We start from the raw sequence: 27,619 nt of genomic DNA on the forward strand, positions 1-27,619 counted from the left end.
ACTTTGGAACATAAATATAAGCTGGTTGGCTTAGGCTTTAACTACGTATTAATGACAGCGATGGTTTACTGTATACACTTATAAAATACTCCCTCCGTCCCACTTTGACAGTTTTGATTCTTTTTTTACACAATTTAAGAAAAAGTAGTTAATTTTATTGAAACAATCAATTTAGGTGGCTATTTTTCTAAAATACACTCACATTAATTAGAGTACAACTTTATGAGAACTTGAATTGATAGTAAAAAAAGAATAAACTCTCATTAAATGGGGTAGGTTTATAGTAACAACAACTTACATTGAATAAGGGTATTTTAAGAAAATTAAAATACAATTACATTCTTCAATTGGAAAGTGGACTATAATTTGGGACAGACGAAAAAGGAAAACAGGACTATCAAAGTGGGACGGAGGGAGTATTTCGCGGACAGAGGAAGATTTTCTCCTCCAGCTTCTGACAACAAAATACATACATAGACTTAATATTACGGCGTAATGATGGGGTAGGCACTTAGGCGGCTGGCTGCCGACACCGAAATTCACGAGCCTGGCTCTTTTAAAGCAGCATATGTCGGCGATGGAGGCCTTGCCCGCTTGGGCACATGATCGGATGTCTGTGGTGTGCCCTTAGAAACATAAATGCCGCAAGGCACGTAGTTGAGCCATTTCGGGTCCGGGCAGGTCCAGCGCCTTGAGAAGAAAGCCTCGCATTCCTCGGGGCTTCTTTGCGAAGGAAGGTCTAGAATGCAATTCATGGTTACGTTCAGGACTTTCTTCTCGATTAACTTCCAGCATTCTGGTCCGACTTGAGTGAAATAATTGAACTTGAGGTCCAGTACCTCCAGGTCGCCCAGGATGCACAAGCTCTCTGGAACCGCCCCGTAGAATTGGTTGTACGACAAGTTCAGCTGCTGAATATCTTTCAAGCACCCGAATGATTGTGGAATGGGACCTGTCAATTGGTTTATGCTGACATCCACAATATGTGTTTTATTCAGAAACCCAATCTCATAAGGTAGGCAACCGGAGAGACTGTTGTTTAAGAAAAGAACCTCGAGGAGATTTCTGGAAGTTTGGCCAATGCTCTTGGGGATTGGGCCGGTTAATTCGTTGTTTGCAAAGGTGAGATAGAGTACAGGGGTTTGGCCAAGATTGTGGGGGATTTTTCCGGAGAATGCGTTGTTGTTGAGGAAGAGCACGTCCAGGTCTAGTGTGAAGGCCTGAGGCGGGATTGTCCCTGTTAACTGGTTGAACCTGACGTCCAGGTATGTCAAGTTGGTTGCCCCTAGGGCTGCTGCGGGGAAAGCTCCTACGAGCTTGTTGTTGCTCAGGTCGAACTCGAAGAAGTTTGGAAGTTTGGATATTCCAAAGGGAATGCCACCTGTGAAGTTGTTGGAGTTGACATGGAAGATTACCAGGTCCTTGAGATCTTCAACGAAGTCTGTTGCAACGAGTGGACAGCCAGGTCCGCCGTTAAAGTTGAAGCCATTGAAATTGACGCCAACGACTCTAAACTTGTTATCTTTGGTGCTTCTGTCGCACACGAAGCCTTTGTATTTGGATTTGTCGTAACAAATGCGGTTGCCCGTCCAGGTTTTGGTGACGCCAAAAGGGTCGCACTTTATTCTCCTTTTGAACCTTTGGATTACTTGGATGGCCATTTTTAGTTCCTCGGAAAGAGTAAATGGAGGGGGCGGGGGTGGACAGGGAGGAGGGGGCGGTGGCGACGGGGGTGGAGGGCAGGGGGGCTGCATTGGAGGCTGTGGGCAATCTTGGCATTCTCCATTGTCAGGAGGGTAGGCAGGGGAATAGGGAGGACTGCCAACCCCTATAACGATTTCGAGTGTTTCCCTGTTGATCGGGGTAGTTGCTGGAGTACCATTACCAACGACTTGATAAAACCAGCAAGAGTGCAGGATAACAAAGAAGACAAGAAGAGGAAATGTGAGTGAGAAAGTGTTCTCTCTCTCCATATTCCAACACTTCTGATGATTGAACCAGGAGGAAGGCACAACCTATATATGCTAATGGGTAGGGAATGGCAATGATAGGTGATTCAGTGATTTGAGCCATACTGCCAATAAAGAGAGATGAGTTCATGAGGATGACGTCCTTCAATTGTACCATGAGTTTCTGTTGTTTTGGGCACTATGAGTGGGGCTTCCTCGTCAGGGCGGAGCCAGAAAAAAATCTTAGAAGTAACATGTGAAATTTAAGAGGGGCAGTGGGGACCGTGCCCCCAGTGCCCCCACCTTAAATCTGCCTTGTTCCTCATGCAATATGTAGATTCTTTTACATGTGTTGTGTTGTGTGTATACATAAAATTTTAAAAATAAATAAATATGTTAAAAAATGTGTTTATAATAATACAAGTAAATAATTTTTTGATAAATAATTACCATCCAAACGGATCAAGTATTTAAGGAGTTTACAAGTTTTTAAGAAATGAAAATTAATACTACTACTCAGAGCATTTTAATCGTAAAATGCCATTTCTGCAATTGACCAGTGATCTACGTGTCAGATAGTATTGGATTTTTATTTGTAGTAAGGTAGGCCGCCAAAGTGACATCAGACGTTTCAAATGTTAAGTTCTCCGCTTAAAGTTTGCCGTCTTTTATTCTTTCTATTTTCTTTTCTGCTTTAGGGTGAAGAGTGTCTTCTTTTTTTTTTTTACAAAAGCTTGATTTTGATTGTAAACCTACCCATACGTTCCGAAAATATTTAAGATTTACCGGAAAAAAAAAATAAAAACTACAACTTATTAGCTACAGCTATCTTTACTCCGATCTACTCTATAAATAAGAGCAACACTTTCACTTTAAAAGAAAAAAGAAAGAATAATACATCGATGATGTCCAATAACACGACGGACTTGGCAGGATGAAGCGGCTGTGAATCCGTTCCCTTTCAAAACCAGCAAGTCCGTTGCCCAGCGCTCCCCTTTTACAAAAGGCAACCGACACATCCGGCGCAGCAGGTTCGAGACAGCTCAAAAGGCAGGCCGCCAGAAAAGTGAAAGAGATAGTAACCAGTAGGACAAAACTTCGCATGATTGACCTTTCAACGAGGATCTGTCCTCTTACTATTATTTCCTAGGACAATTGCCCTCCCAATGCAATTCCGGAGGAGCCATCCCAATCGTCAATACATCCTTCCAATCTTGTGCATGTGCACTTCCTCCTTGATGTTCCTACTGTGTCGCAGTTGACATGTGCATCCCCAATCGTCTATTCTCACCGGCATAAACATTTTACACTCAATTTTGTATCTGCACTAACAAACTGTTCCCCTAATATATCTTTACAGGCTACTCAGATGCCAAGGAAAATTAAACAAATATCTTCAAGAGGGACCAATAGGTTCCACTCTGCCTTTCCCAGAGTTCTATAGCTGCCCTTTTCTGCTGTCTTCTCTGGAAGAGTTCTATTTTCATTCCATCTTTTACTATTTTAATGCAAACTAGGGCCAAAAAAAAAAAAGGGTTCACGAATCTACCAAGTTAAGGTTTTTAAATTTTCTGGCACAATTTCACCACCAAAGTATTCCTTTAAAATTCCTAAAGCTTTGCCTTCAACAATGATGACCATCCAATCTGCAGCCTATGTCAGATAGTGAAGCAGCAAAAAGATAAAAGAGGAAAGTAGAAAACAAGGCAGCTAAACGTGTCGCATGAAATTTCAACTGTCAGTGGCACTCGTATGGTTTCTAACTTGTCCGACACTGGCGCACACAGTTTTGCCAACACTCTAGATTTTATTGCACTTTTGTCTACAAAGAGACGTCTAAATGCTACTGATAGGATAGATGAAAACCACTACTCTGCAAAAGGAAGGAAGATGGAACTTCATTATGATTGCAAAGAGCGCTATGGTGAGAAAACTAAGCAATCTTTAACTAAATTCAATGAAGCCAAGAACAGAATGACACTGAGGAAGCATATAGTGAAACAGTGTTTCACACTGGCAAATGTCTAACAAATGCAAAAGCTAATACAATGAACTCAGAACAAGTTATCCTTGGAAGGCACTATTACCTCACCAACAGCACTGATCAAGCAAACAAATTTCTTCGTACTAAGCAACTCTTCAGGTGAAAGATTGTAAACAATTCTAAGCTAAAGTGCTGATTACCGAACAACAGAGTGAAGTACATTCATGATACTTTAGGACCATGATTAACAAAATATTCCAGCTCAAAAGCCAAATAATGGCAGAAGAAGGATAAAGTAACTTCTCTTACCTCATCACATGTCACAGGAAGAATCAAGAGGAATCAACTCTCATGCTGTTAACCTCCTCATTCAACCACTCGGGCATTACTTCCACTAGTAGCAAGCTAACAGCTATTGACTAGCAGTAGAAAGAATAACAGTGTAACTCAACCTCCTCAGACACCACTTTGGCAGAATTCTATACTACAGCAAGCCTCAAATATGAAATCTCTTCCAGGACCATAAATCTCATGTCGCAAATCCATTTGCAGATGCCCTCTCCACTCTGCTATCCTTCACATACAGTGGTATCCTCACACCAAGATCCCTAAGTCGATTAACCACGTCGTAGAGAAACTCAAATGTGAGTTTTGATTGTGCATTAAGGTCATCTCTTACATTTGGATGTACCCTGAACCAATCTCCTAGCATCTTATGCACATGGGAACGAATCATTCTCCATGGCACTGGATAACTCTCACAAAACTTTAAATATTCAACTAGTAAATCCGCCTGGTCCAGTTTTCCATCTACACAGATATCATCACTTCCTGATACCCATTCGACAGTACGGTATCCAGCAAAGAGGGCTGGGTTTTCCAGCAGAGACTCAGCTGAAAGTACCCCCTCAACCGCAGTCTCTTCCAAACAGCTCTGCACATCTTCCATGTATCTTATATTCCCATTAGCCAGAACAGGGATTCTCATGACATCTCTAACAGCCTTGATGGCACTCCAATTGGCACGAAATTTCTTCCCATCTTTTTCATCCCTAGTCCGACCATGTACTGCCAAAAGAGCACAACCAGCATCTTCCAACATCTTGGCATAATTGATTGTGTCTTCCAAATTCGGGAAAAGTCGTATTTTGCAGGAGATTGGAACACTAAGGTTGTTTGCTAGTTTTTCTACCATAGATTTAACCAAAGGAAGATTGTCCATAAGGAAAGCTCCATAATTCCCTCGCCTAGCGATACGCTGCGGACATCTGCACGGATGGCAAATATACAACGCTTAACTATGCCTACTTTCAACCAAACTCAACGAAAAGTGATTGTAATGGTACAAGCTCACAGCAAGACAACTTCCAGATGCCAGTTACATGGAATTGCAAGGAAATTATACTCGAAAGAATTAGCCACGGCAAAAAGTGAGCAATCAGTATAGTTAGAGTCAATATGGAAAAACTGTTCTAGAATACATGTACGAGATAAATATGCAGCACTAGGTGCAATATCAGCTTAATGAAAATGCCCGTTATGTCATTCATTACGGGAGTTCCTCCTTCTACAGTAGTTAGCAATAGTAGCTAAACAAGGAAGGAAAAACATGGGTAGAAGGCGTTACCCCAAATTGATGTCTACATAATCGCAGTAGGGTTCTACTCTCCGCGCAGCCTCCAACAATATATCTGGATCATTCGCACAAAATTGCACAAATAGCGGACGGTCCTCCTGTCATTATTTCTCAGCAAATTTCTCCTTAATGAAATTCAAAACTATACAACTTCACAGACTAAGTAACAAGAAGCATAAGACAAGTAACTAAAAACAAGACCCGAAATTACCTTGCAGGTGGTAAATTCTTGAGAGCGGTACTTTTCAGTTTCGGTAAAAATACGAGAGTGAAGCATAGGGGTATAAGCAGCTTGAGCTCCGTACTTGCGGCAAAGCATGCGGAAGGGGAGCTCGGAGTTGTCGACCATGGGGGCCACTATGAACTTAGGTTGCCCAAGCTTCTTCCAGTGTGCCCAGGCTCTCTCGATCCGCGACTCTGTGCTCAAGTACCCGTTTGGATTTGGGGCCGGGAGGCCGTCCAAATGGGCTGTCTCTCCTTCTGGTTCTCCTTGTGGTTCGGAACATAGGCGGTCGTCGTCGTTGCAGTTTGACGATGAAGAGGAAGTTAGGGTTTCGATGGCCATCAAGTTATACGATGAATTGGGCGGCTGTGGGCAAATACTACGTGTGGCGCAGAGTGGCTTCCTAATAAATCTCATAAGGAGGCGATGGAGGCTGGGGAGGGTACGCAGCCCATGACCACCCTTGAAGTTGGGGAGGGGGAAGTTTTTGCTTCAGTTTATTTGGAGGGAGGAGGCGGGGGCCCGCGGGATTATAGCTGTCTTAGATGGGTAAAAAAAATCAAATCTTTTGTTCAGACAAGGATAGGGTTGTTTTGGAGCTGAGGCTCCAAATAAGTCTGATCTTGATGCATTCTAAGTAACTTTTAAGCCGAATTACTCAAGACGATTAATCCGAGTTACATAATAACTCGCAGGCTCAAGCTTACGTATCAACTATCAACTAGTATTTTAACCTGTGCTATGCACAGGTTTATATGAGAATGATGGAAAATATTGTCAAATACAATATATTATTATTACCCCTTTCTCTCGTATTCTCGTCATTCATACCATTTTTTTCACCTCTCAACCTCTTCTTTCCTCAATATTTCCCTTACTCTCCACTACTCTCATTTTCACTTTTTGAATCTAACTTTCTCACATCCCAACAATCTTTTCTCATTTCTTCAGATTCTACCCAATTTTTTTTGTATCCCTACAATCCTTTTTCGTTTTCATCAAATTCTAGTTTCTCTTGGCTTTATCGCGCTCCCACCCAATTATCCTATCTTTTATTTAATTTTACAGTCCACTTGTCTCCTATTCTATTATTATTTTCATCTATTTATAAATGTAAATGGCAACTGACTCGCATATTAACAAATGAGTTTGCGTGTGTAATTTAACTGGACACAAATGAGTGACCAAATTAACCCATTAATTAGTGGGTATGAAATTGATAGATTTGGATCACTTATTTTGACTTAATTAAATTAGACGTAGATTCAAACTCAATCATTAGTGGGTAAATCTAAATTACTCTAATAATTATATTCTAATTTTTGCAAAGATGTATTCATCATTTTTCCTTTTCTTTAATTTCTATTATTTTATTTTTAAAAATTTATCATACTTCCTCCATTCCTTTCATAAAAGTTTAATAAATATTGCGAATGTTAATTGATTGTTTGCATTAATACTTAAATTATTTTTAGAATATAGTAAAGTGACAAAATTTGAAACTCACTATGAGCAATTTTTAAAGTTTTTTCTCCTTCTTTAGGTAAAAATTGTTTTATTAACTTCATATGTTGATATGATTTACTATTTTGTTACTAAACAAAATATGGATGAAAAAGTAAATAAAATTTAGTAGCGGGTCGTGAATGGGTGATTGGATAATCCAAACCTATATAAAACTATATTCATTGACGACTCGTTTAGTTTGAACCATTAACTAAGTAGGAATATATAGATTAACCTAATTATCACTTGCCCAAACTCACATGAATCATCTAATTTGATAACTTGCCCAAAATTTTATCAAAATTTTGCTAAAATACCACCAAAAGCAATCTTCTAAATACACCTTTATTAATTTAAAATTCATACATAAATTTTTCTTTACGTGCACTTTTGGGTGTACATGTGCTAATTGAAAAGTCATATAGATGCTTACATGACATTAATATTGAGTTCATTATAAGTGTCAATGAAATGCCATAATTGTTATTTACATGCTCCAATTTAATGTTAGAGCATAATTTCAACATTCAAATTTTAAAACTTTAAAAAAACAAACCTACTGAATAAAATCCAACATAAAAAATATAAAAAACAAACATATAACATAAAAAATAAGAGTAATCGAGTATATCATTAGAAGATTTTGACAAATGATTATTGTGTCCAGAAGGAAAGTGATAAAGAAATAATTGGGTAAATAAGTAAAAAAATAGGACTAATCACATTATCTCAAGGATTTGGCTAGATAAATTAATCCTATTTAATGAAGGAATAAAAGGGGCTAAAGCGATAAAGATATAATAGGGTGAATAATTTAAAATGAGACTAATCAATTATACCTGAAATTTTTGACTTGACAAATGAGTTTTATTTAATTAAGGAGTAAAAGGACTTAAAGTATAAATAACAAACTATAAATGGTTTATGAAGGAGATAGTAGGAAAGTTTTAAATTTTAAATGTGACTAGTGATAGAATTAGTTATAACTCACTATTTTAAAGTTTTTAATTAGATTTTATATATTAAAATAAATACAAAATTCTAGAAAAAAAGAATGGAAAGTTTGGAAGCCATTGAGAGGGTCTCTGCCAAAAACCCTCTCTGCAATACATATAGATATAGATATTAAATATCAATATCATATCCTGTTTACTTCTTATCTCGGATATGGGATATCACACATAATATTATATATACATTATTAGTGAATAAAATATTTACTCTATCAATTAGTTAAAACTAATTACTTATATGACCAGCATATTAGTTATCTTCTATTATTCCCTCCATCCCATTGAAAGTGTCATACTTTCCATTTTAGAATGTTTCAAAACCTTTACGTGTTGCAAAAATCAAAGCACCGATTAGTCATTGTTTCCAATATAGCCCTTCTTTTTAATCATATGCATATTACCATTCAAATTTAAATTTTGATTTTATGGGGGTAAAATTGAAAAAAAAATACAAATATCACAATCAAATCACTATTTTTAAAAAGTTGAATTCCGAAACATGATTAAATAATTGGGACGGAGAGAGTATAAATTATGGCTAGCAATTTTTTTATTTATTTTTTAAATTAGTTGTTGACACATGACCGGATTCTGGTATTAATTAAGAAAAATCAGCCAGCCATTAGGATGAAATATAGTAAATAAAAACTAAAATATTTGAAACTACATTTGCTTTCATCTAAGCTTTTGAAACTAAAAGCACTCATACTCCAAATGTTTAAAACTAAAATTGCAATTCTCTACACGAATAATTTCACTAATGAACAACAAGAGTCGCGGCAAGACATTATACCGTTAGACATTTTTGGTCATACAAATTTTCGCAACGAGGCCCATTCATCCGTCGCCAGGTTTTACATGGCGACCAATGCTGCAGCCAACTACAAGCCTAGCCCAGCAGATAGTCTAAAGTTGGAAAAATATGGGGACCTACGCTTGCTTCTCTGATGTTCAACGGACCCTGCCTGTTAGTATTTTTTTTTCAAGCCGCTGCCTGTGGCAATTTACAGGGACCACGGACAGGCGGTTTTGTGCATTTTACACACCGTTTAATTTTATTTATACACGGTGTAATTTTATTTATACAACATGTACTTTTAAAATAAATTTTTGTGAATTTCACACACATTATTAAAAACAAGATACAAAAAGTAATTTGAATCATATATTTTTTTTGGATCAAATCTTGATCGTGAATAGCTCAGGTGCGATCCTTCTGCTGATCACTCCTGCCCTCATCCCAATTTACAGAAACAAACATGGCATTCGGAAATCATGCAAATTTTGCCCAGCCCCACCCCGCTGCACATTTTGACTTTGCAATGTGAATCGTGGGGTTCCATGCCCAACCCTTACACACCAACCATTTTCCCTTCTTCCAATTCTTCCGGTCTTCTTTAACTTCTGACTACTGACTAGTGGAATAAAACTAGTACTATTCTGCACATCCAAACCACTTTACCAGAATTCCATAATTGCATTTAAAACATAAAAAAGTCCCTATTACAGTAACATCTATCTAAATTAATAAATTCAATTAAATAATAATTTTTTAATCTCAGTTTGGGCTAACGAGCTAAATTAATCATTTCGATAGAATAATAAGATAATAATTTTAAAAAAATGTTACATAACTCTTTGATCCCATTCGTATCATAAATTAATAATTCACTAAAATTATACATTATATTTTCCCAAATTATAAGTATATTGTTGTCTGTTTTTCTTAAAATTTAAATTAGCTAAATTTTATCCCTAATTTTCCTTTCTGCATCTAAAAGTTCTAGTCTCATGTTGCAATAAACAATAAGACATTATCCCTACAACTTTTTTATTGCATCTAGAAGTTCTGGTCTCATATTGCATTAAAGAAATTAGGAAGAATTATTGATGCTTAGAATGCTTCTTTTTGCATAACAGGATCTAAAAATATTATATCATACTCAACTTCATCACTAACCGAATTTTAAATGATATGCTAGTAACAATTTCTTCTTGAAGACATTAATAGAATTAAATTATACTTGCAAATCAAGTAGATATACTTAAAGAAATTAGTCTCCTTTTGTTAATAGAATAATTCATATTTTTATAAAATAAAACAAAACTTCAATTGATTAAATGAGTGTTTATTTGATAAATCAATAATTTATTAATTTATCAATTAATTAATAATACCTCTTTAAAATAACAGAATTTGTATCATTCCAAAGTTACTAAGGCCCTGTTTGGCACTTGAATTTTTTGTCAAGTTTATCTGCTACAAGTTTTTTAAAAATTTTAGTTACAATAACCTCAAAAAAAATTTTAAAACTTTTAAACTAGACATTTCAAAATATTCAAAAATTTACACATTTCAAAAAATTTTAAAAAAACTTCTACAGTAAACTACAGTAAAATTTTAAATAAATATCTAAAAAACTCACTTACCAAACGGACCTTATAGAGAGGTTTTATTGTATTATTTTACTACCAAATAGTGGAGCATACACTTAAAATTAGTCATCAAAATGGCCACCTTCCCCTTAATTTCTTGGTCAACCGTCCGAAACACGATATGTCCTACACCGGACCAATGCGGTCATCTTCTTTGACTAAGCCCCATCTATATTCTCGCCACCACCGCTTTATAGTTTATACTTTTATCATTGGGACCGAAAAAGCAAAAGCCACCATAGACCAAAGAACAATTGGCATCCCAGAACATTTGAACCAAAAATAAAAGCAGTCTTTTTCTACATAAACAAATCAAAAGCAGACTGCAAATTGCAGCTATCTTCTTTGAAATGCGCCATACATGTACCAAATCCACCACCTGCCCTGCTTCTTTGCCATTAACTCACCTTCATTTGTCAATTCGTTTAATTCACGATTGATGACCCAAAAAGAAAAGAAGAGAGAGAAGAAGAAAAACAGATAAATGATCAAGACTAAAAGTTGTTGTACAAGAAATAAACTAAAGTCACTAATAATCAGTCTCTAAAATCTCCTTCGAGACACAAACTGATTAATACCTATTAGACTGCTAGATAATTACGCTATTACACAATTTTACATTTGTTTCCCCTACATTTTCCACCCTTTTTGGGCACCGATTAAGTGTGTTGCGGTGGAACAAATTATAATCCTGATCAGGAAGACTCCAGTATCAGTGCAGCAGTGTTGGTTTCTGCGACAGAGAGGGAGTGGTTGTGCTCTCCTTCATATGTAACAATTAGCATGGTTGGATCATCCAAGGCTCTCTCCACATGTTTCCTTGCTGGACATCCCCTCACACTGCTACACTTGTAGTAACCCCTGTTTCATGCATCAGATTGTTTTAATAACAAAATTGGCACAAATTTAATGGATCAAAATCATAACCAGGAATATACCAGGCTTTGATTTCACAGTACCAGTGAAATGTACTACCTGGGATGTGGAGACCCTTTGATGGGCTTCTGTCCATACTTTCTCCAGGAGTAATCATCCGGAGGAATGTCAGCCATCTTCATGCTTATAGCCGGAACCCTGATCACCCTCTTCAGTCTCAGCTTCCTGCATCCATTTCCAACAGACAGATTTAGACACCAAAATAAACATACAAAAATACCAGTACTAGCAAGGCCGCCCTATTAATGATTTCAGTAACTAATCATATGTGTGTATATATATATATATATGCAAAAGCGGGTTCTTTTCACCTTTTCTTGGAACAGTGACAGCGGCCAGCAGAGGGGCTACACTTGCCGGAGATGCCGTTTTCCGAAATGCACTTTCTTTTGAAGGAAGATGAAGAAGATAAAGGTGGCTTTCCAGCAGAAGAAACCTGAGAAAGATTGGTAAGTTGAAACGCCGAAGAAGAAGAAATCAGCTGCTTGCTGTCTGTCTCACCCGTCAGCGACGATATGAACGAGTTTGCATGAGAAATCGCCGGCGAATAAGAGAAACTAATGGATCTTGAGATTGGTTCTCTTTTTTCAACAACCACCCCACCTGTCGGAGTTTGAGAAAAAGTCGAAGTAACCTGATTTACATCTGACTGATGGGAGATAACATGATGATTACGGTTACGTAAATGAAAGTCATGAAGAGGGGGTGGGATTTGTTGAATTGGCGTTGGACAATAAACTTTAGTATCAGCCACTTCCTCGGTTGAGCAATCCTTGAGAGGAACCGGATTTGTAGCCACGGGGACGGGGCCTCTTCTAAAACGAGCATGGCCAGTTCTGGTTCGGCCTAGAAGAGAGATGACTTTCTTGAATTTGGTCACCGCCGCATCAGTTTCGACTTTACAGTCCATCTCAATTTCCATGCTGGAATTTTGCTGCTCTGAGGATATTGTACGAGTGCCCTTTTGCTCCTTCCGCGAGAACAATTGGATGAGCTTCTCAACACTCTCCAACCCACTACACGCAGCTTCTTGAACAGCACCACTTTCTTCCAATTGTGTAACAAAGTTGTCAGTAGTATTTCTGTATCCCAACATCAGTTCGACGGCCATGACGACCAGTACTAGTTTTTCCTTCTAAACCAGCATCGAGCTGGCTAACGAGAGAGAAGAAAGCGAGAGAGAGCGAGAGAGAGAGAGAGAGAGAGAGATAGGAGTAGAGAGGAAGCAGTGTTGATAAAGGGGGTCAGTTTGATGCCATTGACGAGGTTAAAGAGCTGATAAAGTAAACAGTAGGTGACTGACCTGTCACTCTAATCTAACAGCTGCCTCGTCAAATTTAGGTGCGAATAAGATCAGACCACAAAAAGATGAAAAAAGATTTTGGGATTCTATTCTTCGACTAATGTGCTTCTTCACTAGTAATCTTTTGCTTTACTATAGGGGGACATATTAAAATCAGTTTGACATGTGGTGGTGCTACATTAATTTTCTTTAAACTTTTCGGATTAGTCGTCCCAAATTATTATCTACCTATATATATATATATATATAGCTGTCATTCTATTTCCGTGTTTGGATTGTAAATTATTATACTTTATTTTTACCTTATTTACATACACTGACTTACTTGCATTATCAACACATTTTTCAATCATCTTTTTATCTCACATACATCATATCCAAAAAGTGCTACTGTACTTTTTTCATAAACTTATTTCAAATAATTTACAATCCAAACACATTTCTATTACCGCTTAGATCGATGTACGAGTTATTCGTGGTGGTGCTACATACATTTTAGTCCACCATTTCTTTTGTTATTCCATCACAATTGAATTATTTCACTTGATTGCAAATGTTGAGCCATTCATGACCGTTTAAACATGCTTGAAGTTTTTGCTACATAAGGACGACTATAATGACTATTGAATTTTGAATCCCTTTTTTTTAAAAAAAACAATTACTATTGAGATTAGTTACAAATTATCATGACTTTTGAGAAGCAAATAATTAGCCTTCGATGCCTCAATCTATCGAACTCTTTTTGTAGATTTGTTTAAGATTATTTCAGAGAATATAGGGACAAAGTTTGCAAATGGAATCGATTCTTTAATGTGGAGGGTTTGGATTTAGGATGATTTTGTGAAAGTAATTTAATGTACGCCTACAAATATCACAAAATTCCCATGAGAATGTAATTCCCTTTCCCGTTAGAGCAATAATGCTTTAAGCTGAAAGGATGCGATGCGGGACATTGACCTTTTCAGCATAGTATTAGTGTTACATTACGGAGTCCGTCCAGAGCGAGAGGGCATTGGAATGGGTCTTCGGGTAACAGGAAATTTGAAGAGATGCTTGTCGTTCGTCAGACCCCAGTGTCTCGTTTTTCCTTACGGGAGTCGTGTTAATTTGGAGTATTAGTTGTTTGTTTACTTTGACGTACCAGTCGTCTATCGTTATCGTTTTTTTTTTTTTATAAATCTTCCTCCCATAATCCCTTCCTTCCTCCAATCAAGTTCGAATCCTGATTTATCAAGAGGAGCATGGTAAACAGCTCCAATGAGCTATTGATTAAATTTATAATAGACCTAAATCTATTGAATTTCTATTTTCCTCTTCATTTTGTAATTCTTTCCTCTCACTGCATTTACGTTTTAGTATTTCCATCCAATCCCATAAATTGCTTCCAGCCAATCGGCTATTCAATAGAACTAAATCTATTGAATCCCGGGGTCAGAGGTGGGTTTGTAAATACTTTTGTTTCAAGGCACAGGTTTCATATTCAGAACATGTACGATTATCAACCTATGCTCTTACCAGAAAGTTGTGGCCTCGGCCTTAAATGTTGTGAAAGCGAAAAAAAAGGAAAGAATTATAAGGTATTTAAGAACTTCTAAATATAAAATATGTAGCGTTTGGAAGAAAATTTATTATCATTTTTTTTCCTTTTCTCCCTGTGTGGGTAGGGGTAGCCAACTCTATTTATTCTATTTTAACTTTATTTTACCTTACAATGGTTGGGTTTGGGACTGTCCTTATAATTCCATGGTCAGCACAGGATCTGTAGTTTGAATTTATGTACGTACTTGAGCCATCAATAATACTAAAACTCAAAAGGGTAATGGCATCTTACAAAATTGAACTTCTCCACCCATCGTCTGCGATGTGGTGTTATGGGAATGGACGAATTAATGACGAAGAAAAAAGAACGGAAAAGTCCAGGAGTGTGTTTGGATAGGCTATTAATTGAAATATTATTTTGAATAATTACTGTAATTTTTTTTATGCGATGTATGTGAAATAAAAATAATAATTAAAAATATAAAAAAAAATTTAAAAATTATGTTTTTGACATAAGCGAAATATTATTTGAAATAATTTACTATTCAAATGGTCTCTCGCAGGAATTTTTTTTTTGTCGGGGTGTCCGGGTCAATTCTTACGGGGCCCGACTAATCCCCTGCGGCCCGGCCTTGACGCCCCAACCCGACCCAAGCACGGTAAGTGCGCGGAGGAATCCAGCAGCGCAGGGACTCGACCTGGGATCTAGAGGTTCACCAGGGGGAGATGCTGCCGCTGGACCATTCACGCGGGGACGGTCTCTCGCAGCAATTGAGAACCAAATTTGACATTTCCAATCTGCTCATGATGCTACAGGGGCGAACTTGAACTAGACTTTTCTTGACACACATGATGCACCTCTGAATTTAAGTCCCATCCGTGGATTCTTAGCAACATAATCAGCGGATAAAGCAATTGTTACTGTGACTTTGAAGACTCGAGGGAGTGTTTGGTTCATGGGATGGAAGTTCTAGGACTGGCTGGCCTCCTCATCATTTCACGCTAGTGACCTGATTTCGGAATTGACACGATGAAATCCATTTAGATTTTCAAACCAAACATGCAAGGGGGAATGCAAAATCTATGGCTATAGTGGGTTTATGATTCCAATATCTAAAGCAAACAGTCCCTTTAAGTTATGACACTTTTTTTAATTTGCTTTATTGACTGCTGAATTAGATTAATGACTTTCAACCCGTCTCGTAACTCAATTTGAATTTTGAGAGCTAGAGTTTTTTTGAGCTTTTTCCTCGGATAAAAGTGTTTTTGTTTGGTGGGGGTGATTGTGGGTGATAGAGCTTTTACTTTTATCCTATGGTATATAATTAAGGGAGAACTACACCAATCGTCCCTCACATATTAACAGATGTGAAAATTTAGTCCCTCAGAAAAAAATGTTCAATTTTAGTCCCTAATAAAAAAAATGATCAATTTTAGTCTCTTCTCGCTTTTCCGAACAAATTTTGGCCGGAACTTATTGGGCCCATATGCAATGCCCAATTTTTAAAGGGTAAAAGTAACAAATCATCTCACTAAACTTTGACAAGAAAAAGGAAAACTCTCTCTCTCTCTCTCCCTTGCCATAGCCCATAGGAGATTCAAACTTCTAAAAATTTTTCCCATTCGTCAAATCATTAAGTTTTCTTCTCTTTCTTGGACTCCCTGTATCTACCTTTGTTTGGAAGTGGAAGATTCAAGGAAAAAGGGTGAGAAACGAATATATCTCATATATTTATTATTTCATCTTCCTCCCTAGCCAATAATAGTACGTTTTTCCCTCTTGTCTTTCCAACCAATTTCTTCCTCCATTGGTCATGTGAGGCTTCACTTTTTTTTTTTTGGTTCAGCACATAACTTCTTATTTAACATTCTCTACCTTTTTCAATCCGTATCTCCTTTTCGTCTGTTTTTAGAGAAGTTCATGGAGTATTAAATTTCATCTTCTTTTTTTTTATTCCTTTCTTCTTCTAGAGGTGCCCCACAAGCTTGAAACTTGAAATCCATCTCTGTTGATTAGTCGTCCCTGATTTGAGGTAAGAAGTAAGAATCCACTTCTCTGTTTCTGTGTAACAGCAGTTTCCTCAGTTTAATATGCATACAAAATGAATCTTTTTATTCTAGCCCTGTAAGTTAAATTACTTAAAAAATTAATTTGGTCCCCTGTAATCTTGCTCCGACGCCGTACTTGGTAACAAGGTCAACATCTAAACTTGGTAAATCGCATGCCTGCAGTAATGGTGCTTGCTCCAACACTAAAATTTGTTTTATTTACTTCCTTGATCGTCTTCATCTCATTAAGTTCAGTCCTTTCTTTATGATTTCCCAGCATATTCTTTTAATCTAGCACAGTGGAATACGCCAATGCTATACTGTTTGAATTGCTAGGTATTAAGATTTTGGGTTGAGATGAATTGCAAATAATGGTGGGTTAGTTTTTGTGTTTTTTAATGAATGTTTAACTAAAGTTTTGCCCAGTTGGTCCTCGCATAATTGGTCAACGGGGATTTGCCACTTTTACCCTTTAAAAATTGGGCTATGGACCCAGTGAGTTCCGACCAAAATTTGTTCGAAAAAGTGAAAAGGAACTAAATGTGATCATTTTTTATTTGTTAGGAATTAAAACTGATCATTTTTGTTCTGAGATATGTGATGGATGATTGGTGCAGTTCTCCCCTTAATCAATTGCTGCTTACCTTTCGTTTACAAAGTACACCAAAAGCGTTTTGTGGCATCTTAGGTGATTCCTCATTTGTCAAATTTAAAATTGAACAAACTTGTCTTCAAAGCCACCAACCCACTCCTATCAAACAAGTTATCCAGCAAGTCAAAATATAGATAGACCCGAAGACGATTTCTTCAGTCTTTCCCATGGCCCAACTGTGGTGGTGACGAATTTTCTCCTCTAGAGCCCCTGTCGCCCACACAACAGTAGGGACTTGCATGGCCATTTTTTCTTGCACGTGCTTGCTGGAACTTGGAGTTCGACCTTTGATCACGGGGCAGCAAATTATGGACTGCTGTTAGCCAGCCTTGAGACTTCATTCAGTTGGATTGAAAAAATTGGAGGAAAAGGAATAGTGAGAAATTGGATGGATTTGATTTTTCTTATTTGGATTGATGTTTTTGGAGGGAAAGTGAGAGAAATGATATCTCGTTATTTTGTTGAGTTAATAATTATGTCTTCATCCAAGAGTGGGCACAAACAAAGGGAACAAGATTTAATAAGATTTTGCTTTGAAAAACCATTTTGCTCATCCTTTTCAATTAATTGAACACTTCGATCTTTTCTTTTTCTTCCTCAAACCAAACGAAACTTCACCATTTCCTTTCTTTTCATTTGATATTCAATCCAAATACGATGGATGAAAACTGCTTTCCTTTCCTTTCTTTTCTACCGGTGTCCTTTTCTTTCCTCTCCCTTTATTTCCTTCAATCCAAATGATAAAAGAAAGTGGCACTCAATATTTTTCCGAGACTAAATATGGCCTAACGTGGTATATTGGATACACTAGATAATCCATTTGGTGTAATAGGCTGAGGACTTTTTAATTCAAGTGAGAAGTTCTTCTTATATCAAATGACGATCAAAAGAGGTGTATAAAGATCAACTGTTGTAGGAATTGATTTTAAAGTATGCGAATGTGGTGTAAAACGAGTTCTTTTTTTTTTTTGCTATTTCTCCGATTCAGTTTTGACCGGTTCAATCCATTTAGAAAGAATTCTGGATTGCGTTTTTTGAAAATTTTTTTGAGATGTAGTATGTATAAGATAAAAAAGTGGTCAAGAAATAGTTAAGTGAATACTTTTATAAAAAAAAAAAAACTCAAAATTGTATTCCAAAAATGGCAATCCAAACAATCTCGAAACACCCTGAAGAGTTACAAAAGACTGTAATTTTGTCTTTTAGGTAGAGAATTAGAAATCATAAGTCCAACCGATAAGTTACATCTAGATGAGGATGCAGTAGCTTTCTTGGATAAGATTCAATAATTTTTGTTAATGGGTGCAAGCATGGGGTTGTAAATAGTACGTAGATTAGATTTAGAACAATAGCACTTACTTTCAAAGTATGCATCTTGATCTAGTTAGTGTCTGTATCGTTAGCTTGGAATGCGAATTTGGACAGAATACATCATTTTGGCTGAGATATTATCCAAGTCCTTTTTTTTTTTTTTGGGCGAAGATATAACTTATTAGGATATGCACGCTTAAACAAGTTGGAATTTACAAAAGAAAATCACCAAGAACTGTGTAATATGAATTTTAACTCCTAATAGACTATTCATTTTTGCCTATTGCTGCAATTTCCAAACCACGTCGATATGCAAGCTCCGTTGCTTCTGTGGATGCTTCGTGGCAAGAACTCTCAAGCACAAGAGGAAGAATGAAAGTTCAAAAGAAGTAAACCCCCCCCCCCCCCATCCCCCACAACAAAAACTACTTGCAATGCTCTAGCAGTGAAAAGGAAAGTTGGGGATCAGTTCAGGATATTCTATATCGTTTTGTTTCTAAACTTGGTTCAGAAATTACTGCGAAACTTGCCAAACATGTAAACAATTGGGCCTCACTTAAGTAACTATGCAACCAACAACAGACGAAAGAAGCTTGCGAAAAGATGATTTACCCGAATAAGTTCAAGCGTTTGGGCCAACCAACAAGTGCCAAACCGGGAATAGCTAGTTTGCTTGTACTAGTTGTTTGGGCTTTCACTTGTGTTGAGGGTCCATGAGATGGCAAGCTTGAATGATACTATATCCTCTACTAGTTTATCTCATCTTCGAGGGTGGTAAAAAAGGAAAAGCATCCTCAGAATAAGTTTGGTCATCATAAAGTTGGTTTGTGTTTATAATTTTCTGCTCAAGCTTTGTATAATATTTGAGTAGAGCGGTTGGATTTCATTTTCTTGAAGACGGATCCTCTGGTTCAAACCAAGATTTGAATGAAAATTGTGTAGTCAAAATGGAGATCTGATCAACAAATGGGCCCAGGTCCGTTTGCATATGTTCTTTTACGTATGCAAATCATCATCCATATTTGCACTTTTTTTTTTTTTTTACAACAAGATTGTGTTTATCCTAATCTAGAGGGAGGGAAGGTTAGAAGTGTTCTAACACCTCTTTTAAATTTTTTTCACTGTAAGTGTGATTAGAACTCCCGACCTACGGTTTAAAGAGGGATTTAATCCCTATTTGGTGGCTACTAACCTTTGGCTCAGTGGTTAAGACAGAGCACTTACATTGGTCGTTTATGCATTCTCATGGCACTTGCACTGGTGGCTGTTGGAAAAACCGAAACTAAAATATTTTATTTTATTTTATTTTTTAATTGAAGACTCCGACTTAAATATATAAGAAGTAACAAATTATTTTATAGATCCAAAGTTTCCATTTGCCTGTGCAGTGTGCCCCATTCGAGAGGCAGAGTCGAAAAAAGACAAACTTTTTGCCCATGTATCCGAGTCAAATTTATTCTTGAAGTTACAAATTCAGACTCTGTGGAAGTTGTTCATCTACTTTTTTCCTTTTTTATTTTTTGGGGATGTTCATCTACTTGTACATTAGTCTTTGAAATTTATTCAAGCACAATAATATGAGCATTGTGCAAAGAAACCATTTTAAGTTTTAACATAAAAGGGTGTGCTCCAAGTGATTAAATGGAGAGTTTTCTCCTCCTCACTCCCATGTCCTGACCGAAAAATGATCCCAATCGGCAAGTACTCAAGATCCTACATTAACTATCTAACAAAACAACTAGATTTCCGAATATGATCAAATGATATTTGGATGGTGACCTTCTAAGACTTGGGAGACAACTGAAATCAAGTAATCAACAATACCAACCAAAGAAAAAAAGAAAGAAAGGAAGTAAATATGGAAGGACTTCAGGAGTTTCATTCATGGTCATATATGCCAAATCATAATCCCAAGCCATAAGAAAACAATCAAATCTAAAAACATTTACATGAACGCGCCCGTTTGGATTGCTATTTTGTGAAACTTTTTTATAGAAAAATCTATTGTAGTGATTTAATGTACGTGAAATAAAAAAAATGATTAAAAAATGTGTTAACAGAAATTGTAAAAATTTTTTGATAGCAAACTACAATCCAAACACCATGATTTAAGCTATAAACATCAACAAATCATTTGTTAAGGTCCAGCTTGAATTGTTATTTTTAAGAGTTTTTATATATAAAAAAAAAGTATTGTAACGATTTGATGTATAAAAAGTAAAAAGTTGATTGAAAAATGAATTTAATGTAAAATTTTTTTTTTGTAAAAAATCATAATCCAAACAAGGTAGTGCAGGCCTTTTTTTTTTTTTTGGGGTACAAATACAACGTCAAAGTGTTTTTCTGTAAATCATTCAAAAAATGGCTTTGTTTGGTGTAATTTTGAATAAGACACGCACAATCCAGTACCCCTCATGTCTAATTATTTCCTTGTCATCGAACAATCAACTAATGTCCTTCCTGCTGATGCATGCTCTGTTTTTACGGGTCGGAATCTGACGTCCCACCTCCCTCATTGACCGTTGATCTACTTCTAATTGGACGTCATTATTACTTAATGAGTCATCATACTTTCTACTCAAACCGCCTCGCTCATTGACTCACTCCACTCCCCACCCATTTTCGGTCACAGCCAATTTTCTGTTTATCTTTATCCTCCTTAAGTCAATATCCATTTGGCACCCTAATAAGTTTTGATATTTTGCAAATTTACCTTCACTAACGGTCTTGGTTAATTTTTAGCAGCGTAATAATCTAACATCAGTTTCTCACCATATAGTTTCAGTGATGGAAAATTGTTTTTTGAATGGAGCGATGCAATGTTGTTAAATGTTAGTATTGTTTTTAAGTTTGAAGTTCTCAAAATTTAAAAGATATACACTAAAACTTAAGGGAAAAATATGCAATGATTAAAACATTGAGAATTTCTTTAATTTCATTGAATCAATGATAAGACAAATTCAACATTTTTCCCCTAATAGGAAAAATGTGGGATTTAAAAAGTGGAGAGGAGGAAGGGAGATTTGAACCAAAAGTTATAAGTTTCAGGGTCTTAACCTTAATTATTGCACAAATTCAAGATTGAACAATAAGCCTTATAAAGAAAGTGGTACTAACAAAAAGCCTCTATTTCTTATATTTTCTAAAAAAATGTTGTTATTCTTACTTTTTTAACAGCTTTTCTTGCCAAAATGCTTTTATATATTATGAACTTTGAATTCTGATGATGTATTTTTTGTTAGACAGGCACTTTTTTATCAATGGAAAAATTTAGTATGGAAACTTAAGTTGGAATATCTAAATCCCCTTATTATGATAAGAAAAGTTCAAAGAAACATGGAAAATGGTGGTAAATCGTTGTCCTTTTAGAGTAATTTGAGTTACTCAAGACTCGAACAGTTATTCAAGATCATCAAGAAGAAGGGGTAAAATTGCATAACACTTAGAAAGAAAGGGGCAAGTTGAAGATTAAACAAACCACCGGAAGGGTGGGGAAGGAAAATTAACCCGCAGAAGCCAATCATAATCCCCGAATTACCCCCATCAATTACAATAGTGAAAGACCCCTAGATTTGCTCCAGCTTTTGCTTCCATGTCCGAAGAATTTACAGCTAATCTCTTCCGTCTCCGTCCCTCCCTTCTTCCCTTTTCCGCTCATCCCATTTCCGTTTCAAGCCCGAAATTGTTAACCAGGAAAAAGGAAACAATACTACCAAACTAAGCAACCCATTCAATTCTTTTGAATTCATTCTTTAACTCGAAGATATCTCCCACCCAACTCCCACCCCATCCTTTTCCTTCAACCGCACTCACCAGTCTGTCCCCCTATCAAACCCCCAACTTATCACCACCTACTCAAACTTGAGCTCAAACTAACAAACCCATTTCTTCTCTCTCTCTCTCTGTAGAAGGAAAAGGGGGGGAGGAACTTAACGGCAAACAAGAAATGAAGTTAACGGCGTTGCAGCAGCAGAGTCGCCGGAGCAATAGCTTCAGAGGATCCTCGCCTTTAGATTCGTCAATGGATGGGGCAATCAAATCTCCAGTTACGATTTTCTGGCTGGTTCTTCATGGTCTTTGCTGTTTAATTAGTCTTGTTTTGGGCTTCAGATTTTCTCGTTTAGTTTTCTTCCTTCTCTTTTCCAATACTTCCAATACCATGACTAGTAATAATTTGTACTCCACGTCCTCGTTCGGTAACCCGTCTGAACCCCTAGCTTTCCAGTCTACTTTAGGAGCTGTTACTTCTACTTCCACTTCACTTCCGGCTATGAATTTGACGACGACGGCGGCTTCAGGGACGAGTAGTAGTCGGGTGGTGGTTGGGCGACACGGGATATTGATTAGGCCGTGGCCGCATCCGAATCCGGCTGAGGTGATGATGGCGCACCGGTTAATTGAGAGGGTGCAAAGGGAGCAGAGGATGCAATACGGGGTTAAGAACCCTAGGGCTGTGATTGCTATCACTCCAACTTACGTTCGGACTTTCCAGACGCTGCATCTTACTGGAGTGATGCATTCCTTGATGAACGTGCCCTATGATCTCGTCTGGATCGTTGTCGAGGCCGGTGCGGTTACCAATGAGACTGCTTCGCTGCTTGCTAAGTCTGGCCTTACAACTATCCATGTTGAATACGGCAAGAAAATGCCGATTCTTTGGGAGGATCGGCACAAATTGGAGGCGAAGATGCGCCTACATGCTTTGAGGTATACAGAGTTTTTGACGTTTGGTTTTGGTTTCGGTTTTTGTTGAATTTTGTGTTAAATGCATACTAGTATTGAATTTGATGCACTCTAAGTGTTTTTCACACTTAACAGATTGGTGAGAGAGAAGAAACTAGATGGAATAGTGATATTTGCTGATGATAGTAATATGCATAGTATGGAACTTTTTGATGAGATCCAAAATGTGAATCAGTTTGGGGCTGTTTCTGTTGGAATCCTTGCTCATTCGGGTGGTGATGGTGAGGATGAAACGGCAGTGGTACAGAAGGAAGAGGAAAAAAATTCAGGATTGCCAGTTCAGGGTCCAGCTTGCAATTCGTCGAATCATTTGGTGGGTTGGCAGACTTTCAATTCGGCTACGTTTATGGAGAGGAGTGCGAGGTATGTTGGTGATAGGGCAATTGTGCTGCCCAGGAAGATGGAGTGGGCTGGGTTTGTATTGAATTCTAGATTAGTCTGGAGGGATGCAGAAGATAAGCCAGATTGGGTGAGGGATCTGGACGAGGTAGCTGCAGATGAAGAAGATGTTGAGAGTCCGCTGTCCTTTGTTAAGGATGCTTCTGTGGTGGAGCCTCTTGGGAGTTGTGGGCGTAAAGTCATGATCTGGTGGCTTCGAGTTGAAGCACGGGCAGACAGCAAATTCCCTGCCGGGTTAGTCTACAATCGTCATTTTTATTAAAACACTTTCACAGACTATTCTCTTACATTATTCATGTGGTGTCCATATCTCATAGCTTTGTGCCTATATTTGTTTGATCGTCACTATGAATTCATTGTTGATTGAGATTTGTTTACTCATTTCATAAAGGTTGAATCAGCTTAAGGAATCTCCTGTGGTTATTGTACGATTATTAGTGCTGAGAACTGATGAGATAGGATACTCTGACATCATATCCACAGTTTATCTAGTAGCTCTCACATGAACTGTGAAAACAGTGGTTGGTTCCTCAAGGACAAGGAGTTTTTATTCCAAATAGCGATGAAATGACTCCAAGTAATTTATGCCTTTTTCTGTTTAGTTGTCTCTTTTCTAAACAAAAGCAGAAGAGACAGATAAAGATAGTACCTGAACCAGCAGTTCTTTATACTTATCCTGATGAGAGTCGATGAAAAAATATTAAATGAAACAGCTCTTGTTTTTCTTTTCGTGTATTTGTTATCCATCCCTGTCTAGGAGCATCATGTATCGAATTGATAATATTTATTGCTGGTTTCCAATATATTCAAGTGGACCTTTCCTTTCTGAAAATTTATCTAGTAGCTCTCTCAAGAACTTGCAAACTTTTCTTTTACTACTCCCTGATGTCAGCCTCATACGCAGGCGCTCGCTCTCTCTCTCTCTTTCTCTCACATGTGCGCACCTGTGCTTATACTTATGTTGAACCTGTCATCTCCTTCTTCCTCCTTTCTCCAGCTGTTTGGGGCAATTCTAGTTGCTATTGATTGCTTCATTGGCCCATCTTAGTTTCCTCATTTCTCTTTCTGGATAGCATACCCCTCTCTTTCTGAATATTACAATACTGTTATTTTGAACTATGTTCTATTAAGACCCACTAAGCTCATGCTAACCTCACCATTCCATCACCTTCATGTCTATTGGATTCATCATCCTCTTTATTTATTTATTTTAATTTCTTTTAGGATTCATCATCTTCATGTCCATTATGTACTAATTATACTTCAAATAAATGATCGGTGCTGTCTGATTAGTTTCCTCAGCTGAACTTACCATAACGCTCATTGATCAGGTCTACAAATAAAAACTGATAACTGGCTGCAGTTTTAGTTGTCAAGCCACTCTTATCTCAAATGAATAGAAAAACGTACAGCAAAGCTGTCTTAAGTACAGCTCTCCTGAGAGCACCAGTCTCCTTCCTAGTTTGGTTTTTTTTTTTTTACGGCCTAAAGGATTGATTTGCTTGTATCGAGCTGAAGGAGAAGAATGACTGCAAGCATCCACCAAACTTTTACACATATAAAGCAGAACTTTGCAAGAATATTTTAGTAAAAAAATTCGTATTTAAGATCATATAAAGGTTCTTATATTTTTCCTCTTCCTGATTTGTAGGTGGTAGAACTCAGCTCACGTATTTGTAGTACATTTGGTACTTGTCTTTAAATTAGAAAAGGGATTTCAAAAAAGGTAAATTTTTTAATATAGAGGATAGGCCAAATGCAAGAGGTTCACCAACCTGTGGAGTCGAAGGAGGGTTGTGCATGTAAAATCTATACCCTTGAATACAAGAGTCCATTCTCAGGTCATTGCATGGACATCCTTACCATCATTTCTAGTCTTACTTCATAAGATTAGAACTTACAAATCATAGGGAGAAACAAAATGAGTAAATCAAATAGAAAGAGGTTGAAGGTTTAGTTGGCATACATGTGGAAAACTGCATCTATTCCAATGTATTGTACACGTTTCTGAGATTAAAGGAAAAATTTGCTATAACTTCTTAGGAGGCAGAAAAGTCGTCATATCTCAAACGGAACATTTCTGGCTGAATATTGGCATTTTGGTTATCCTTCTGATAACTTATCTTGGATTAAAAGATTTCATTCTTTTTGAATGTCGTTGTATATTAGTTTATTGTTTTCTGTTCCTTGGGACACTTGTTTAGCTTTTTATTTTTATTTTCCATTCTCTTTTATCTTAACATTATTTTTAGCAGTTATACATCCTATAGGAGCACACTTTTTAAGTTATGGTGTACATATGCTTAATTTGTGGTCCTCTGGGGACTGTCTACTTAAGGAAGCAGGGGAATGTAAAGAGAAGGATTGGAATCCTGGACCTAGCTAATGACTTCTATAGTTCTTTTGCTGTTTGGGAGGGAGAAGTAGAGAGAGATGAACACACACCTTGGTTATCTCACTATTACAACAGAAATTTCTTGCTTTCTTTTTGAGGTCAATCCTTCCAGTCTCGCCTTTGGTGGAAGTCTTTCTAACACGTTGGCAGGAGGGTTGGCCTTGCTCGTGATATGAGGCCTTTGTAGAATCTTTTGTTTCTCAACCCTTCTAATAATGGATCATAAGGGCTTATTCATCTCTCACTCTCTCTCTCGCATGCGCGCGCACACACCATCTTAGTATTAAAAATTTTCCTAGCTGCTGCTCCAGACTGTTTGATAATGAACATGGGACCTAATCTGTTTTTGATTGCATTGAACATGTCTACTAGTTTATGGAATGGCCACTGAATCACTCTCTCCAGGACACATCCATGAAGTCTGTTCATATCTTTCCAACATATTCTGACTAGTCCTCATTTTTGGATTCAGATGGGTGATTAACCCTCCCCTGGACGTTACGGTCCCAGCAAAACGCACACCGTGGCCAGATGCTCCTCCTGAACTCCCACTCCCAGCGGGTGAAATGGCGGTTGTTCTCCAAGAGAATGCAGAGAAGCATGCAACAAAAACCCGCTCAACCCGAAAACGAAGAAGCAAACGGAAGCACGCAACTAGAACCATAGACGAGCGTGTTTCTACAAGGCATGCTGGAGAGAACTAGGATGTCTTAATACCGGCCTTAAAAATCTAATATACATACCATTGTGTGAATTCTGCAGAGCAAAGAGGGCTCAAAGATCAAAAGGTTGGATACAGAGACGATGTCTCATGGAGTAAATACAAGATGGCATCTGTCGCACTGCACTGTTTATACAAACATTTTCTTTTTCTAATTTTGAGATTCTTTTCAATTTGCGATTTCTTCCAATTTCTTTTTTTTTTCCCTGGTGATTAATACCGTGAATCTAGTGACGGTGATATGCCACCCTGTTCTGTTGCATGGTTGGCAGAAAGCTTGTACTCACCGTTATACTAGTTCTTAAGGAATTCTTCGAATAGAAGTTCTCATAGATTTTGTATTAGTAGCCCCTTGGCAAAACCAGTTACGGTTTTTGCTTGTAATGCTTTGAGACCAATAGCATGATCTGTGAATGAAATCAGAGCCACCTCACCTTGTCAGCCATCAAAGAAATTATTTAAGTCTCCATCTTCATCTAATTTGTCCCCAGATATGCTAGAGTGACATGTCCCCCGAAAAAAAACGGAAAAAATCTTAGAGTTAGCAGTCCCATGGAGGTATGCACTTTGGCCTTCTTGATTCAGATCGTAGTCATCTGCCACTGGTTGATGATGAACTATTCTCCAGATTCAAAATTTTTCCGTTCCACTGCTGAAGTAGCCATGTGAAAATAAAACAAACCTGAGTGTCTAACTGCAACAATTGATCAATTTGCTCAAGATCCCGTTTTTGCTCTTAGCATTTGGCCGTTGTTTCCAGTGATAACATAATTGAATTATTCTTACCACAACAAATTTTATTGCACTACTAGCATCAGTACGGG

At 37.4% G+C, this 27,619-nt stretch overlaps 4 protein-coding genes across 6 annotated transcripts; 1 reads left to right on the forward strand and 3 right to left on the reverse strand.

Annotated features, from left to right (window-relative positions):
- Positions 1-346: 346 nt before the first annotated feature.
- On the reverse strand, positions 347-2,140 carry LOC113751556 (uncharacterized protein At4g06744-like). Its single transcript, XM_027295607.1, has one exon. The coding sequence runs from the start codon at positions 1,971-1,973 to the stop codon at positions 540-542; it is 1,434 nt and encodes a 477-aa protein (XP_027151408.1). The 5' UTR covers positions 1,974-2,140; the 3' UTR covers positions 347-539.
- Positions 2,141-2,768: 628 nt separating this feature from the next.
- On the reverse strand, positions 2,769-6,285 carry LOC113753179 (tRNA-dihydrouridine(16/17) synthase [NAD(P)(+)]-like). 2 transcript variants are annotated; one of them, XR_003464986.1, is made up of 4 exons: positions 5,781-6,285; positions 5,561-5,667; positions 4,243-5,201; positions 2,769-3,822 (listed from the first exon to the last, which is right to left on the reverse strand). XR_003464986.1 is itself a non-coding variant. In XM_027297280.1 (3 exons), the coding sequence occupies exons 1-3, from the start codon at positions 6,207-6,209 to the stop codon at positions 4,463-4,465; spliced, it is 1,275 nt and encodes a 424-aa protein (XP_027153081.1). In that variant the 5' UTR covers positions 6,210-6,285; the 3' UTR covers positions 3,875-4,462. The 2 variants fall into 2 exon arrangements, 1 of the variants encoding a protein (XP_027153081.1); XM_027297280.1 differs by lacking the exon at positions 2,769-3,822 and having other exon boundaries at positions 3,875-5,201.
- Positions 6,286-11,212: 4,927 nt separating this feature from the next.
- Positions 11,213-12,902, reverse strand: LOC113751687 (probable WRKY transcription factor 15). Its single transcript, XM_027295784.1, has 3 exons — positions 11,995-12,902; positions 11,723-11,848; positions 11,213-11,608 (listed from the first exon to the last, which is right to left on the reverse strand). Exons 1-3 carry the CDS (start codon positions 12,792-12,794, stop codon positions 11,443-11,445), a joined length of 1,092 nt encoding a protein of 363 aa, XP_027151585.1. The 5' UTR covers positions 12,795-12,902; the 3' UTR covers positions 11,213-11,442.
- Positions 12,903-22,116: 9,214 nt separating this feature from the next.
- Positions 22,117-27,236, forward strand: LOC113753100 (probable beta-1,4-xylosyltransferase IRX14). 2 transcript variants are annotated; one of them, XM_027297191.1, is made up of 4 exons: positions 22,118-22,582; positions 22,763-23,244; positions 23,356-23,913; positions 26,547-27,236. In XM_027297191.1, the coding sequence occupies exons 1-4, from the start codon at positions 22,484-22,486 to the stop codon at positions 26,776-26,778; spliced, it is 1,371 nt and encodes a 456-aa protein (XP_027152992.1). In that variant the 5' UTR covers positions 22,118-22,483; the 3' UTR covers positions 26,779-27,236. The 2 variants fall into 2 exon arrangements, with proteins under 2 accessions (XP_027152991.1, XP_027152992.1); XM_027297190.1 differs by having other exon boundaries at positions 22,117-23,244.
- The last annotated feature ends 383 nt before the right edge of the window (positions 27,237-27,619 follow it).

Source organism: Coffea eugenioides, chromosome 11, assembly GCF_003713205.1.
Source record: "Coffea eugenioides isolate CCC68of chromosome 11, Ceug_1.0, whole genome shotgun sequence".
NCBI classification, from domain to species: Eukaryota; Viridiplantae; Streptophyta; class Magnoliopsida; order Gentianales; family Rubiaceae; genus Coffea; species Coffea eugenioides.